Source organism: Phyllostomus discolor, chromosome 12 (genome assembly GCF_004126475.2).
Source record: "Phyllostomus discolor isolate MPI-MPIP mPhyDis1 chromosome 12, mPhyDis1.pri.v3, whole genome shotgun sequence".
NCBI classification, from domain to species: Eukaryota; Metazoa; Chordata; class Mammalia; order Chiroptera; family Phyllostomidae; genus Phyllostomus; species Phyllostomus discolor.
In genome coordinates, this window is record NC_040914.2 from 20,260,822 (window position 1) to 20,276,301 (window position 15,480).

The 15,480-nt window shown below is 55.4% G+C and overlaps 1 protein-coding gene across 2 annotated transcripts; it reads left to right on the forward strand.

Annotated features, from left to right (window-relative positions):
* The first annotated feature begins 174 nt into the window (after positions 1 to 174).
* On the forward strand, positions 175 to 15,366 carry RUVBL2 (RuvB like AAA ATPase 2). Of its 2 annotated transcripts, none has more exons than XM_028529494.2 (15): positions 175 to 463; positions 3,816 to 3,870; positions 5,649 to 5,704; positions 5,985 to 6,126; positions 7,701 to 7,830; positions 7,994 to 8,060; positions 10,692 to 10,798; positions 10,891 to 10,984; positions 11,322 to 11,445; positions 11,813 to 11,907; positions 11,999 to 12,117; positions 14,202 to 14,321; positions 14,586 to 14,715; positions 15,019 to 15,133; positions 15,252 to 15,366. In XM_028529494.2, the coding sequence occupies exons 1-15, from the start codon at positions 452 to 454 to the stop codon at positions 15,275 to 15,277; spliced, it is 1,392 nt and encodes a 463-aa protein (XP_028385295.1). In that variant the 5' UTR covers positions 175 to 451; the 3' UTR covers positions 15,278 to 15,366. The 2 variants fall into 2 exon arrangements, with proteins under 2 accessions (XP_028385295.1, XP_035868410.1); XM_036012517.1 differs by having other exon boundaries at positions 15,255 to 15,366.
* Positions 15,367 to 15,480: the final 114 nt, after the last annotated feature.

A 15,480-nucleotide genomic window follows, 5' to 3' on the forward strand; every position in this document is an offset into this window, starting at 1 on the left:
TTGGTCTGCACCCGGGGGCAGGGCTCCCACGTCTCCTCATTGGTGGACAGCTTAGGGCTTGCTCTGCCCCGCTACCGCCTAGGCGGTCGCTGCGTTAGCCGATTGGCCTTTAGTTCTGTCAATCCGGAGCTGGAGGCCCTCTAAATCGCCGGGAGAGGAAGTGGGTGGAATCAGGAGAGGGAGCGTGGAGGACGTGTGGTTGCTCAAAGAAGTGGGAACAATTTTGCAATCGGCCTCAGCTAGGAGGCTTGGGTAAAAGGAGGAGGAGCCAGGAGGGAACAGGACCAGGAGTATCGGCCTAAAAAGTGACGACTAATCCCCACAAGGAGAGTTTGCATATTTATGAGGAACCACCGAGATCTTTGGAGGATCTGGTAGTCTAGAGGGGCCAGAACGCCTCGTTCTCAGCGCGCTTCCGTTTCCGTTAGGATATTGGCGGTTGGTGAGCATCATGGCAACCGTGGTGAGTATCGGCGTGCTGAGGACGGAGGAGCGAACCCGTTATCCCGAGTCTGAGGGAGGAGCAGCTGGGGGCTAGGACTCCTGGGTCTGAGGGAGCGGGAGGGCAGGGCCCCGGAGTCCTGGGTTCCAGTGGATATTTACGGCCTCATAGGTCAGCTCAGACGGCGACTCCAACTTCCAGTCCTCAGGGCGCAATGACTAGTTCTGCCGTCCTTTGCCCTGAGGTCTGTTGAGGGTTTTAGTGTCTTGGGCTCCAATTAATCCAGGAATTTTAGAATTATTAGTGGTGGGAATGGCAGCTGAGTACTAGGGAGAATCGCAGGCGGGACTTCAGAGCGTGGAGTGGGTTAGTGAATCTTGAACCAAAAGAGTGTTGAGCCCTGGTTGGTGTAGCTCAGTGGAATGAGCGCGGACTGTGAACCAAAAGGGTCGCCTGTTCGATTCCCAGTCCCGGCAGATGCTTGGGTTGCAGGCCGGGTCCCCAGTGATGGGGAGTGGCGTGCGAGAGGTAACCACACATTGATGTTCCTCTCCCTCTCTTTCTCCTACCTTTCCCCTCTCTCTAAAAATGAATTTTAAAAAGAGTTTACATTTAAAAAAAGAAAGTGTTGAAAACTCAGAGGGTCTCAGTTGGAGAAGGGAAAGGGGCTCGGCCCTCCCCTTAGATTTCTAACACCCAGTGTGGCTGCTTAATAAATTATCACTTAAATCTTCAAATGAATGGATGGATGGATGAGTGTGAACTCTGTAAAGGAGAGACCAGTGAACTTGTGGCTGGCGCTGAGTACTCCCTCACATCTGAATGGAGCCCCCCCGCAACTGGCGCGAGCCCCTGACTGGCGCGCCTCGCTGGATTGGGTGTCCTCCTACAATCTGGCTCATCTACCAGGACACAGTCCTGGGTTTCTGGCTGGGTCCCTGCTTGGGGTGAGGGCGAGAGGCAGCCTATCCGTGTTTCTCTGGCACATTCCTGTTGCTCTCCCTCTCTCTCTTAAAGTAAATAAAAATGAAACTTTAAAAAACCCACACACAAATCTGCATGGAGAAGGGATGTGGCCTTAGCTGGGGGGTTGGACTGTGTTCCCATGGTGACTCCAGTGCACCTAGGGGGAAGGGTGGGGTGAGAGTTACTGGGAGGGGTATGAAACTTGAGACTTGCTGTTTCTGTGCTGGTCTCTTGCCTAGGGGGTGGATAGGGAAGCAGAAGAGGAAAGGGCAGTGGCCATACTCTGGAGACCCTTTTCCCATGGGCGTGGATGAAGTATTGGAAGTATGGGGGGGTGAGTGCTGCATTTTAAAATACCCTCTGTTTCCAAGGGGTTCGTGGGCTCCATTGGAGAGGCTTAAGGTGAAAGGCTAGACCTAAGAGGTGGGTCTATTTAGTTGGGATTGCTGAGGGTTGGGATTCTTGGGTGGATTTCTATTTTTGGCCTCAGGTAAAGTCTGATGGGCTGTGTAGGAGTGTGTGTGGGGGTGTTCTCAGGTTTGGGGGCAGTGACCAATGGTCTTGGGTTCCACCTCTGTGGGGGCGGGGAGCGAGTGGGAGGGGCCACAACAACAAGGGAGGAGCCTTGTGACCACATGAATGGAGGTCAGAAAGTCTTACACTCCTGGTTCCAGAGACCCAAGGTTTCCCTTAAGTTGGATGCCTGCATCTCCTCTTATTCTGGTGGAAGGAGAGAGACTTGTGGGGAGGAAGGAAGGAAGGTTGGGGTCAGGTGGCCAAGGAGCAGGGTCAGTGTGGTGGCTTCTTAAGCTTCACTTATTAGATGATACAAAATAGTCCCAAGTATCAGAAAATAATAGAGCCAACACCCAAGAACCCATCACCCAGATTTTTAAAAAAACAGCTTTACTGAGATATAACTCATATCTCATACAATTTACCCATTTAAAAGATGTCATTCATTAGCTTTTAGGACATTCACAGAATTGTTCAGTTTTAGAACATCTTCGGGACCCCAGAAAGAAACCCCACTCCTCTTATGCCCACCCTTCCGTCCTCCCATCCCCCAGCCCTAGGCAGCCACTACTCACCTTTCCCTCTCAGTGGCTTGGCCTGTTCTGGACATTTCATGTCAATGATGTTTTACAACATGTGGTCCTTCGGTCCTTCGTATTTGGCTTCTCTTTATAGCTGAATGATACTCCCATTATATGGCTATACCACACAGTTTTAATTTTTTTATTTTTAAAAGATTTTATTTATTTTTAGAAAGAGGGGAAGGGAGGGGAAAAGAGGGAGAGAAACACTGATGTGAGAGGGAAACATTGATCGGTTGCCTCTTCTACACCCCCGACAGGGGACCGAATCTGCAACTCAGGCATGTGCCCTGAATGGGAATCGAACCAGCAACCTCTCACTTTGCGGGATGACACCCAACCAACTGAGCCACACCGGTCAGGGCTGGTTATAACGTAATTTATTTCTCTGTTCACTAGTGGATAGACATTTTGGAGTTTTTCCACCCTTTGCTTATGAATAATGCTGTTATTAGCATTCACCTGGATCTCCAGTGGGTTCTAATGGACTCCGGTGTTGTTCATTCATCTCCCTCCCCGACATGGGAAGGGCTGGTGGCTGGCTTCTCTCTTTGGAGAGGTTGGGACGCAGGGGGCCTGAGCACTGACCTTTGGAATGAGCTCAGAACTTTACTGCGTTATTCACTCAAACCCCAAACACTGAGGCCTGAGGTGCACAAGTGAGGCTTGGGCTGTGCCTTTCAGGGGACGCACACCCACCCGAGCCAAGAACGTCCATCTAACCATCTCCCTCGGGAGAGTGAGATCCCACAGGGAGGTCCAACTCCCAGCCGAGGCCCTTCCGCCTGGGTACCCAGAGACCCTAGACCTGACCTGGCAGGGTCAGGGGTAAGGGAGGGCCCCCTCAGGGAGCACAGCTTGGTCTGGTTCAGTGAGGGATGGGGAGAGCAGGCAGGACTCCAGGGCCCATATGTCCCACGCCCTAGTGGCAGAGCTGGGGTGTCCAGTGTGGGAGGGGCTGGGGGATCTGCAGGTCCAACCACCCCCAGCAAGATGCCTGCTCTGGGTTAGTATTTGTCCTCACACTGATTCTTCCTTTACCAAGCAGTTCTGGGCCCCAAATATGGGCGAGGCCGTGGGGACAGAGCTTTGAATGGGACACAGTCCTCGTCGTCCTGGGACTCAGAGTGCAGAGGGTCACCCAGGCAGCTGAGAGGGTGGCAGTGGCTGGAGGTGGGGCTGTCGGCCTGGTCTTGGAGAGGAGTGGAGGGGACTTTCTCACGGGAGGTGGCAGGAGGGACAGAGGAGTGGTTGGTGGAAATGGGGACTACGAGGGCTCTTCTGACATGTCTTCCTTCCTTCACTCCCAGACGGCCACCACCAAGGTCCCAGAGATCCGTGATGTGACGAGGATCGAGCGCATTGGTGAGTGGGCATGGAGCAGGGCAGGACCCTGCCTGCCCTGTGCTCCTCTGCAGAGCCAACCTGCCCTGCACCCCGAGAGGCATGAGTGGGTGCTCCAGCTCCCTATCTGGTGGGGGAGGATCCTGAGTCCCCAACTGGGGTCAGAGGGCACCACACTGGACCCCAATCCCAGGCTGCAGGCTTTGCCACCCTGTGGGCTTCTGGGAGAACCAGCATCTTGCTTGGCAGTCACAGGAGTGGACAGTTGCTGAGTGTGTTCTGGGTGTGGCTCTGTGCTGAACGTCCTGTCCACCCAGCATGCACTTGAGCGGTGTGAGCTCCCTGCGGGCCAGGACCCAGCCTGGCTCATTCCCAGCAGGTGACATAGAAAACCACTGAGGGCACGGATTCGCATCCCACTGGTCCTCGCAGTTGCCCATGAGGTGCAGAGTGTGAGGTCATTCCAGTGCAGCCGGGGTAACTGAGATGCAGAGCTGTCAGTCACCAGTCCCGGCTCACACCGCAGGGCACCTGGGCTCCAGGAACAGGAGTTGGGGTGCAGCAGGGCCGGCTGGGCGCAGCCTTCACAGAGAGCCCTCTTTGCAGACCGTGCTCATTGGTTCAGATTTATTCCCTCAGTTCCTGCAAGGCAGGCAGGCCGGGCCTGCCTCGTGAGCTCCTTCACAACACAAAGATGACTTGCTGAAGGGTTAGATGATGGTTAGCCTTTTGTAGCGATAAAGTGTTTTAAAATCAGTTATGTCTAATACATCGTAAGCATTACTTTCATATGCACAGGGAAACAAAATTTCCTACGACTTGTGTTATTGCAGGGGTCTGGACCAATTCCACAGTGTCCCTGAGAGATCCCTTCACAGGCTTGTGGCTACCGACCTGGTTTCTAGAAGCATATTGCTGGGTGCCACTTCTGAGCCAAATAGCTCAGTTAGGTGCTCTCCGGGCCTCAGTTTCCGTATCTGTCAAATGAGGGTAAAATAGTTCCCCTGCTTCAGTAACGTGAAGTCCTTCACATGCAGGCGCCGATGCTGTGTCCGCACTGCTGGGAGCCCAGGACCCAGCAGACACTAGTGGCACCCAGGAGCTGCCCCAGTCCTTGCCCTGGGGGTGCTTGTGGTCTAGTGTGGGGTTGACAGATCTTCTCTTAAAGGGCCAGAGAGTAAATCTTTTCTCTACTGAAAAGATTCAATTCTCCTGTTGCAAGGGGAAAGCAGCTCCAGACAGTACAAGCAAATGGGTGTGTTTGTCCCAATAAATCCTTATTTACAAAAACAAGTGGCTGGACCCCAGGCTGTAGTTTCTCCAGCCCCGCTCTAATGTAAAGCATTGAATCCCAAGTCTGCACTCCTCATTGGCTGTGGATCTTGGGCAACGGACCTGACCTCTCTGAGCCCCTTCTGCACCCATGTTGGTGAGAGCCTGGGGCAGTTACAGAACCCCAGAAGCGCTCCCAGAGTTTAGTAGCTGGGACCACTGTTTCTCGGGGTTACGTGAAAGGAAATGAGAACCTGTGAGGCCGAGCAGGTCAAAGCACATAGTAACTGTGGTCCTTAGCCTTCCAGGTTAGTCCTGACCGACCCCATGGTTCACCAGGCCCAGGGACTCGGGTCCGGCTCTGAGGGATTCTGAGAAGAGCCCCTCTCGTTCACTGAGCATTTCACAAGCCTGCCATCCCTCCAGTGAGGCGGGGATCAGGGTCCGGAGGGGAACCTGTTACCTCGGCCACACACTGCTAGGAGCTGGCCAGTAACTGTGTCTCCTGCTTCCCTGTCTGCACACAGGAGCTCACTCCCACATCCGGGGACTGGGGCTGGACGACGCCTTGGAGCCTCGGCAGGTAGAGCTGATCTGGGTGGGTGGGAAGCCTGCTCTGTGGAGGGCCCCCGGGAGTATGGGGGCTGTTATATTTTTCCAAACCTTTAGCTCTGTATTTATGAAATTCAGCCACATACAGAGTTCTATTGGGCTGAAAAAAAATTGTGGTAGCAAAGGCTTTTTGGCTTTTCCCCGATGTCCCTCCAAACATTTGCTTCCATGTCCTGGGCTGGGAGGTGGTAGAGATGGGGGTGACCCGGCAGGAAGGCAGCTGTTGTGCTCTCTGGCCCCCCACCCCACAGGCCTCCCAGGGCATGGTCGGTCAGCTGGCGGCCCGGCGGGCAGCTGGCGTGGTGCTGGAGATGATCCGGGAAGGGAAGATCGCTGGGCGGGCGGTGCTCATCGCCGGCCAGCCTGGCACTGGGAAGACAGCTATCGCCATGGGTAAGTGACCTCTCAGGATAGGAGCTGTGCTGAGCTCTTCCAGAGAAACCCCCGTGTGAGTCAGGTCCAGATTCAGCCCCTTATAACAGGCACCCCAAAATGGCTGCAGCTTATCCATGCAGGGTTCACTTCCTCATGTGAAGGAATCTGTACATGGGCAGGTAGGGCTTACTGAGCAATTCTGTGAAGTCTTCTACCTTCCTGTCTCAACGTTCTCGGCACTGGTTTCCATGTGGGCATCACCTCGGGTGACGCCCGGTTCCAACAGGTTCCCTAACAGGGTTAGGTTCCAACAGGGACGCCTAAGCTCCAGTCTTCTCATCCATACTCCACGTAATAGGAAAAAGAAAGGAATTGCAATAAAGTTCTACTTCCTAGATGTAGCTCCCTTTAAGCACTTGACTTGGGGGTCCCACACACTTTTGCTCATATTTTACCAACTAGATTTAGAGAGATACATTAATGGGCTGCATGCACCCAACTGGGCACCTGCCCTGCAGCCCAGCTAAGTGCCTGACTGAGATTCGATCTGGCGACCTTTCAGTTCGCAGGCCGGTGCTCAACCCTCGGAGCCACACCAGCCCGAGCAATTTTTTTATATTTAATTTAATAACATGAGGGTTCTGGAACTAAGGAAGAAGGAGAAGATGGGCATCCAGTAGATAATCAGCGGTCTCTTTTGCATTCCACTAGTGATTTAAGATGTTTTTACACATAACTGCCCATCATCCTCCTTGTTGAACTCCTGTCGTCCTTCCGAAGCCTATTCCAGTGTCTCTTCCTCATTAGACCCTTCCCCCAGCCTCCTCCCCTCCCACTCACTCCCACCTGTGTGTCCTGATGGAGAGGTCAGGCAGGCAGTGCAGTGGGAGCTGGGTTTTTGGCTGAGACGAGGCAGCGCTCACACGGATGCCCTGGTGTGCCAGGCCCTGGGCAGACGCTGGGGACACAGAGATGAGGAAGACCCAGGTCCTGGCTTTAAGGAGTGTCCTGTCTGGGGAGAGGGTGGTTGACACAGTTTCTTCCAGGGTGACGCGTGCTGTGTGGATAGAGGAGGGCGGGAGAAGCTTCACAGATATGTCAGGTCCTGAGCTGGGACTTGCAGGCTGTCCGGAAATGTCCCAGACAGACCACAGGGAGCAGGATGTCCAGGTGCAGAGCGTGGCACCCCTAAGAAGGTGACCAGGAGGTATTGCCACCACTCACTGGTCAGGAGGGTTCTGTGACTCCTGCCTGTGGGACTCAGCTCAGAGCTGATCCCTGGAGAGGGGCTGCCGGGTGGGGAGCTCGGGTCTTGCGGTCGCTGGGGACACAGCCCTGCGGTCACCTGCCAGCTGTGGGCCTCACCCCATAGAGCAGGCCTGGCCCTCCGCTGGTAAGATTGTAGGCTCATAAAGTCCTCCCCTCTAGGACAGTGCAGGCTTCTAATGCGGCGTGCTGTTGAGGCCTGTGTCCCTGGCTTTCTTTGCGTCACCCTATCTTCGCACAGCAGGAAGAGCTGGTGTCCCCCAGAGTCAGTGTCGGGACCTGGTGCCAGGGTCGCTCCCCATCCACCCAAACTGCCTCCTCCCCAGGCATGGCGCAGGCCCTGGGCCCCGACACCCCGTTCACAGCCATCGCGGGCAGCGAGATCTTCTCCTTGGAAATGAGCAAGACAGAAGCGCTAACGCAGGCCTTCCGCAGGTCCATCGGCGTTCGCATCAAGTAAGCACGGGGTGCGGTGCGGGAGTGGGGGTGGGGCGGCTCCTGGTGGTCTCCGGGCAACCCCTGTCCTGGCCCCTTGTCCTGTGCCCAAGAGCTCGTGTGAGATAGAGATTCCCAAGAGCCCAAGTGTCAGGCGCTCTCCTCAGATCTGCTCTCTGGCTAGGGAGGAGACAGAGATCATCGAAGGGGAGGTGGTGGAGATCCAGATCGATCGGCCAGCCACAGGGACGGTGAGTCGGTGCCCAAGTCCGGGCCACCTACAGGCTGGGGGGTGGTCAGGGTGTCAAGTGTGAGCTGAGGTCTGAATCCCGTGGAATGTTCCAGCCTCAGATGGGAGCACCTGCCTGCCTGCAGTAGGGGGTCACTAATCAAAGGAGCCATTGATTGATTTGTGAGGGACACCATGGCGGCAAAAACCAAGTGGTGGAGTAAGCGGAGGTCTGGGGGCCATTCACAGCAGATTGCTGAAGGGCCGCAGCCCCGGCCATGGGGCACCTGCCCAACGCAGTACTGAAAGCTGAAGACTTTTTTGTTGTAAAGTAAAACAAATGCAAAGTAACATGTAAAAGAAGCATGTAGTCTAATAAATTATCATAAACCAAATACCCTTATAACCACCACCAAGACCAAAAACTAGAACTTTGCCAGCCCCATGTCCCTTCCCCCTTTTTCCAACACTGCCCAGGTCTGCCCACAGAGGTCGCCTCCCTCACGGTTATTGTGTCTTTACTTTTGCTTAGTTTTCTTTCCAGCTGCAAATGGCCCATTGTTAAAACTGCAGCTCTCTGGAGTCTGTTCTCATGGTCTGGTCTCCCCTTCATCTCTTTTTTTTTTTTTTTTTTTAAGATTTTTTATTTAGTTAGTTTTAGGCAGAAGAAGGGAGAGAAACATCACTGTGTGGTTGCCTCTCGAATGTCCCCCTACTGGGGACCTGACCCCCAACCCAGACATGTGCCCTGACTGGGAATCGAACCAGTGACCCTTTGGTTCGCAGGTGGGCACTCAATCCATTGAGCCATACCAGCCAGGGCCTCTTTTTTTTTTTTTTTTTTTTTTTGCCTAACAATATCTGTCAGTCTTTCTTTTGAATTGAGGTAAAATTATGTAACATAAAATTTACCATTAACCATTTTATTTATTTATTTATTTTTAAAGATTTTATTTATTTTTAGAGAGAGGGGAAGGAAAGGAGAAAGAGAGGGAGGGAGAGAAAGAAACATCAATGTATGGTTGCCTCTTATGCACCCCCTACTGGGGACCTGACTTGGCCTGCAACCCAGGCATGTCAGGGAATCAAACTGGCATGGAATCAAACTGGCGACCCTCTGGTTCACAGGCCTGCGCTCAGTCCATAACACCTACACCAGCCAGGGCACCGTTAACCATTTTAAAATCACTCTCCCTCCCTCCTGTCCCTAGCCCTGGTCACCACGAATCTGGCTTCTGTCTGTGGATTTGCCGATTCTGGGGATTGCCTGTGACTGGGATCTTACAGTCTGGCTTCTTCCACCTGGCTGGTGTGTTTGAGGTCCACCCATGTTTGTAGTTCTCTCATAAGTATTAAGTTGCAGCTGCTGGTAAATGCTAAATAAAAGGAAATTCAAGCATGCTTCAAGCCCATTGACCTGACACGTGGTCACCTTCTCTCTCTATCTTGTCGCATCGACAACACTCCTCCCTATCCGCTGTTCGTTTTCAGTGGGGATGGAACTGACGTGCGTGATGACATTGCCTCACATTTTAACACCTGTAAACAGCCTCCAAAATTCACACCATTTATTGGCAATTAAATTCTGAATTTAAAAAATGTAGTAGAACTTGGAGTGATGAGGCACAAAGTACAATATACACATGATATACTATAGAATTGAATGCATGAAACTTACATAATTTTTATTAAACGTAATAAAGCCGTGCCTCAATATAAAAAAATAAACAAAGGTATAGTGAGCTATTTAAATATAGGGAAAGCTATTTATTCTTTAAATTAAATTCCGATTACAGAAATCCATGGGTACATCCTCCCTTTAAAAATGAAAAAGTCACCCTGGCTGGTGTGGCTCAGTGGATTGAGTGCTGGCCTATAAAACACAAGGTCAGGTCGCTGGTTCAATTTCCAGTCAGGGCACATGCCTGGGTTGCGGGCCAGGTCCCCAGTACAGGGCACGTGAGAGGCAACCACACATTGATATTTCTCTCCCTCTCTTTCTCCTTCTCTTCCCCTCTCTCTAAAAATCAATCAATGAATTCTTTGGGGAAAAAAATTAAAAACACAAGCTCCCTTTAACTTCCCCAGTGCCAGCCCTCTTGTCCGGCTACCCGTGCCTGCAAAAGGTGCAGAAGCCCACAGTGGAAACAATGCAGGAAAACGAGAGGTGGTTGGGTGGCTGGGGGAAACCTAGGAAGTGTTGGTGGCTTCTCTTGTGGGGTGACAGGTGGCATTTTTGTTTTCTTTGCTGTGTTTAGCTTAGCTCTGTTGTCTGGGTTTTTGATTGACACCGCCCCCCCCCCCCCAAAAAAAGAAAACACCTTTTATTTGGGTATAAAAGAGGAATGTCATCTGAGTCCAGGCCCCCTTGACCATTTCATGGGATCCAAGGCCTGTGTTGTTTTGTCTGTTTACTGGGTTTTTCACAATAGCTTTGTTGAGGTGCAATCGACATCCAAGAAGCTGCTGACGTTAAACATTTTAGGGGTTAAGTTGTGACAGTTGTGTGTACCCGTGAAGCTGCCGCCATGGTTGTGGCAGTGATTGCACCCCTCCCCCCTCAAGGCTTTCCCGCATCTGCCTGTTTTGAAGCTGTGCTGGGGAGACCCCAGGACCCTCACTGAGCCCTTGCCTGGTATGTCACCCCTTTCAGGGCTCCAAGGTGGGCAAGCTGACCCTCAAGACCACAGAGATGGAGACCATATACGACTTGGGCACCAAGATGATCGAGTCCCTGACCAAGGACAAGGTCCAGGCCGGGTGAGCGGTGTGGGGGCCGCAGCAGATGCCCAGGGTGCGGGGGGCATCTCGGGTGCCTCCCTCCCCTCACCCCTGCCCTCCTTCCCCTGCAGGGACGTGATCACCATTGACAAGGCCACGGGCAAGATCTCTAAACTTGGCCGTTCCTTCACCCGCGCCCGAGACTATGACGCCATGGGCTCTCAGGTGCGGTGGGGCGCTGGGGACCCCCTGACTGCAGGCACCAGATTGTTCCCCCAGGTCCCCTGTCACCCATCCCTGTGTCCCCAGTATTCCTCGTTCTCCTCAGTATGCTCCAGGATGGGGAGGCCCCTCCGCTTGGTACTGAGTTTGTGGTTTGGGAGGTCCCCAGGGACCCCCGAATCCTGGAGTGCTCTTGATGACCTCTTGGGCCTGGGGTTTCCAGGCTACCCCCATCTAGATTCCCAGCTCCTCTCCAGGGTGCCCCAGGCTCCCACACACAGAGCCCCTTTGGGCCCCCCTTCATGTTCTCCTCTGCCCTTGTCTCCGCCCCGCCCCGCAGACCAAGTTCGTGCAGTGCCCAGATGGGGAGCTGCAGAAGCGCAAGGAGGTGGTGCACACCGTGTCCCTGCACGAGATCGATGTCATCAACTCCCGCACCCAGGGCTTCCTGGCCCTCTTCTCGGGTGAGGCCCTGCCGTCCCCCCTCATGCACCCTCCACACATGTCCGTCCTCCCATACAGTCCTCTTCCCCTACCCGGGGCTTCCTCAGTCCCTGTTGGCTGTCACATGCTTTCTCCCTCCTCCTCTGTTGCTGAGTCCCTGTCAGGCCATCTGATGGCGGCACAGCCCTGTCCTCTCTCCCTTCTGAGGTCCCTCCTCCTCTCCGGGGACATTTCAGACTCCTGGCCCTCCTGGCCCTCTGCCACTCCAGATTTGGTCTCCCTTCCCTCGGTCCCTGGTGCCTCATCTTCCTCCTTCACCCACCTCTGGCCCCCGGATCCCTGTTTCCACTCTGACAGCCTCCCTCACACCCCCCCTGCCTCCTACAGGCGACACAGGGGAGATCAAGTCAGAAGTCCGAGAGCAGATAAATGCCAAGGTGGCCGAGTGGCGTGAGGAGGGCAAGGCGGAGATCATACCTGGAGTGCGTACTGGGCATGGCGGCTTGGGATGAGCAGCAGTGGGAGAAGAGGGGCCCCGGACGTGGGTGTGACGCTCCCCCTGGTGGCCCCCAGGTGCTGTTCATTGACGAGGTCCACATGCTGGACATCGAGAGTTTCTCCTTCCTCAACCGGGCCCTGGAGAGTGACATGGCGCCTGTCCTCATCATGGCCACCAACCGCGGCATCACCCGGTGAGCTGGTGGGTGGGGCCCCAGGGTAAACAGGGGCGTTTGCCGCGCACCCTGGGTGGAAGGGGTGGGCCTGGCTGCTGTGGCAGCCTGCCCACAGGGGCCATGACTCAGAGGGGCTGCACTTCTCCCTCAGGGTGGGCGTGCGGTCAGAGTCGGAAGGCAGCTCTGCTCCATAAGGAAGCCCAGCGACCGAGGTTTCTGTCTTAAGGGTATAGTTTCTCAGGCTGTGTGCCGAGGCACCCAGGGCACTGCATAAAGCCCAGAATTCCGAGGGGTGGTTTCGGTGGTGGCAGAAGGATGCACAGGGGCGTGTGTTGCACACTGATTAGCCCACTACAATGAGGTCTCGGACCCAACTCCTTAATCCGTGAGGTGGAGCTTAGTGTTTTTTTCTGTCCTGAGGACACCATGGGGAAGTCCTGAAACAGGAAGGGCACCGAGCTCTGATAAAGCTTGGGAGCCTCTGCCCTGGGGTGTCGCCAGCGCCCCGGGCCCTGCTTTCCTCCCAGCTGGCTCTCTCCCCCACCTCACCTGCGTTGCCCTTCAGAGGAAGGGAGAAGGAAGTGGGGAGCAAACAGCGCCCCCGTGTTGTCCCCGGCAGGGGCCCAGAGGCTGTACCCAGCACTGCCACTGAGACCCATTTTCCTGCCCCACTCAGGGTCTTGGCTGTGCCCCATGGCACAGGAGGCCGGGGACTATCATCTCCAGTGCTGTAGTGTCATGCCAGCTGACACTGCCTGGTGGGACTGGTCACCACCATGGGGAAGAGAGGGGCGCGGCCACCGGGAGCGAGGCAGACTTTTCCCAGATAAACTGCTCAGAGCCTCAGCGGAGGCTCAGGGCATAGATATTGTCTCAGCCCCTTTACAAATGGCCGCCAGGCCTGGTGACGTGCGCAGGGCAGATGTAGGGTCTGACCTCCAGAGGACTGGGCACCAGAAGAGACCTGCTGAGAGTGTGTGTGTGGCGGCTGCAGCTCAGGGCGTGGGAGCAGCGCTCGGGCACCTCACCCCTCCTTTCCCGCAGATTGTGTCTGTGGGTCTGCTTCCTCGCTACAATGCACCTGCGCAGACAAGGCGCTGCTCTGCCTTCCGCTGTCAGTTCGAGTGCTGTGGACAGGTGTCCTGTTCGTGATCTCTTCCGTGCCACATCTGTCACATTCAGTGCCTTTTGTTGGCGGTTTTGTTGTATAAAACGGCCCCTAGTTGTCCCATGTCCCTCAGCCCCTAAAGGTCGGGATGCACCTTTCAGAGAAGGTGAGCTTCGTCAGGGCACGAGTTACACACAGGTGACTGTGAGTTTGATGGATAGGAGTCAGTAACATGCATTAAATAACCTGGCTTTAAACAGAAGCACAGGTGCACGCCACCCCCGCCAGGAGCACACCCACGCCTTCCCCCTCCTCTTCCCCCTACAGACACTCATCTCCTAAATGCTGAGGGTCCCCACAAGACTTGCAGCCAGGGGAGCCGTGGGCAGCGGCAGCCCGTCCTGGGCTCACCCCCTGCACCCGTCCCCAAGGCCCCTTTCCTCTGACTCTCCAGTAAGACAAGGCAGCCCGGCCCAGGTGCTCCTGCTGCTGCTTCTGTGCTAAGCCCTTCCTTGTTTCACTGTGCCCTGCTTTACTCTAAAAACAAAAACAGAAGCACATCAAACCAGGCAATATACTGGGTGACAAAATATTGTGAAGGGGGCAGGCTCACAAGAACCTAACTGCGTGTTTCCCTGGGACCAGGGGTTCAGTGGCTGCTGACTGAGTCTTCACCCCATTTTATAGAACATAACTCCCACCGATAATGAATTCTAGCGCCCGCTGTGTGCGACGGCCTGCGCTGGGCCAGGGGCGGCAGGGACCGGGTCCTTGAAGCAGTAATCCCAGATGCAGCTCTCCAGCTGGGTGGGAATGACGCAGCGGGCCATGCGGCCAGGCACTGACGTCAGCGCCAAGCTGAAGGTCAAGTGGTGTTTGGCCCAGTGAGTGGGCCGCAGTGGCGGAGGTGGGAGGGGAGACTCCAGGTAAGAGGAGCGAAGAACCAGGTTCCCGGAGCACCCCACTGACAGCCCTCCCTCCCCCTATTCCATAGCATCCGGGGAACCAGCTACCAGAGCCCCCACGGCATCCCCATCGACCTGCTTGACCGATTGCTGATCGTCTCTACCTCTCCCTACAGTGAGAAGGACACGAAGCAGATCCTCCGCATCCGGTGCGGAGGCGGCCAGATGGTGGCCTGAGGGGCGGGGCCAGGCCGGAGCCCACCCTGTTTGCCAAATGGGGACCTTGAGATCTTGGGGGGTGATGACTGTCCCAAACAGTCTGGGTCTGGAAGAAGTAGGGCCAGGCAACCTGGCGGTGGCCTCTGATACTAGGTGGGGGTCCCTGTGGGGAAGGGGGTCGGGGGAGGCAGGACACCCAGGGCTTGCTGCAGTCAGAGGCCCGCCCAGTCTGAGCCCCTCACACCTGCCTGCAGGTGCGAGGAGGAGGACGTGGAGATGAGTGAGGACGCCTACACAGTGCTGACCCGCATCGGGCTGGAGACCTCCCTGCGCTACGCCATCCAGCTCATCACGGCTGCCAGCCTGGTGTGCCGGAAACGCAAGGTTGGCCCACTGCTCCAAGGGCTTTGGGTTGTCGCATGTAGTCTGGGAACGCATGTGTTCAGAGGCAGGGAACTTGGGTCCCTTGGGTTATTTCCTTGTCTCCCGGCCTGACACGGGGTGGGCGCTCCGTGGCTGTGGACCGTAACCTGATACCAAGTCCATCTCACTGAGGGAGGGAGAGCTCAGGCCTACAGCCCACAGGTGGCAGAGGTGGGGTTTGCACCCAGGCACTGTGGCCCCAGTGTCCCTGTCCTGACCCTTCTCCCGGGAGGGGCCCCGCTGAGGCTCCCTGTCCCCCTCTAGGGCACGGAGGTGCAGGTAGACGACATCAAGCGAGTCTACTCGCTCTTCCTGGATGAGTCGCGCTCCACGCAGTACATGAAGGAGTACCAGGACGCCTTCCTCTTCAACGAGCTCAGTGAGTGTCTGACTCCCTGCCCCCCAGCCCCCCCGCCCCCCCAGCCCCAGTGTTGCTGGACAGCTCAGGCCCCAGCCTCTGGGCCGCAGTGACCCCATCGCATTTCTTCTCCCCGCAGAAGGCGAGACCATGGACACCTCCTGAGCTGAGCTCCCCTCCCGCCTCACCCCTCCTCCCTGTTTTCTACCAGAGTTCTGACACTGTGACTTTGTATAAAATTATTCTGAAACTGGGCCCACCGTGTGTGTGTTGTGCGCGCACACCCAAAACTCAAAGAAAGGCCGCCCCAGGGTATGGTTTGAGAAGCCTTTATTGGGAGGGGTGGACACGGGAGCAGCTCATCTGCC

Coding starts and splice junctions, on each gene's coding strand:
- RUVBL2 (XM_028529494.2), top strand. Junction 8,061..10,691: donor ATCGGCCAGCCACAGGGACG/GTGAGTCGGTGC, acceptor CACCCCTTTCAG/GGCTCCAAGGTGGGCAAGCT. Junction 11,446..11,812: donor CTTCCTGGCCCTCTTCTCGG/GTGAGGCCCTGC, acceptor TGCCTCCTACAG/GCGACACAGGGGAGATCAAG.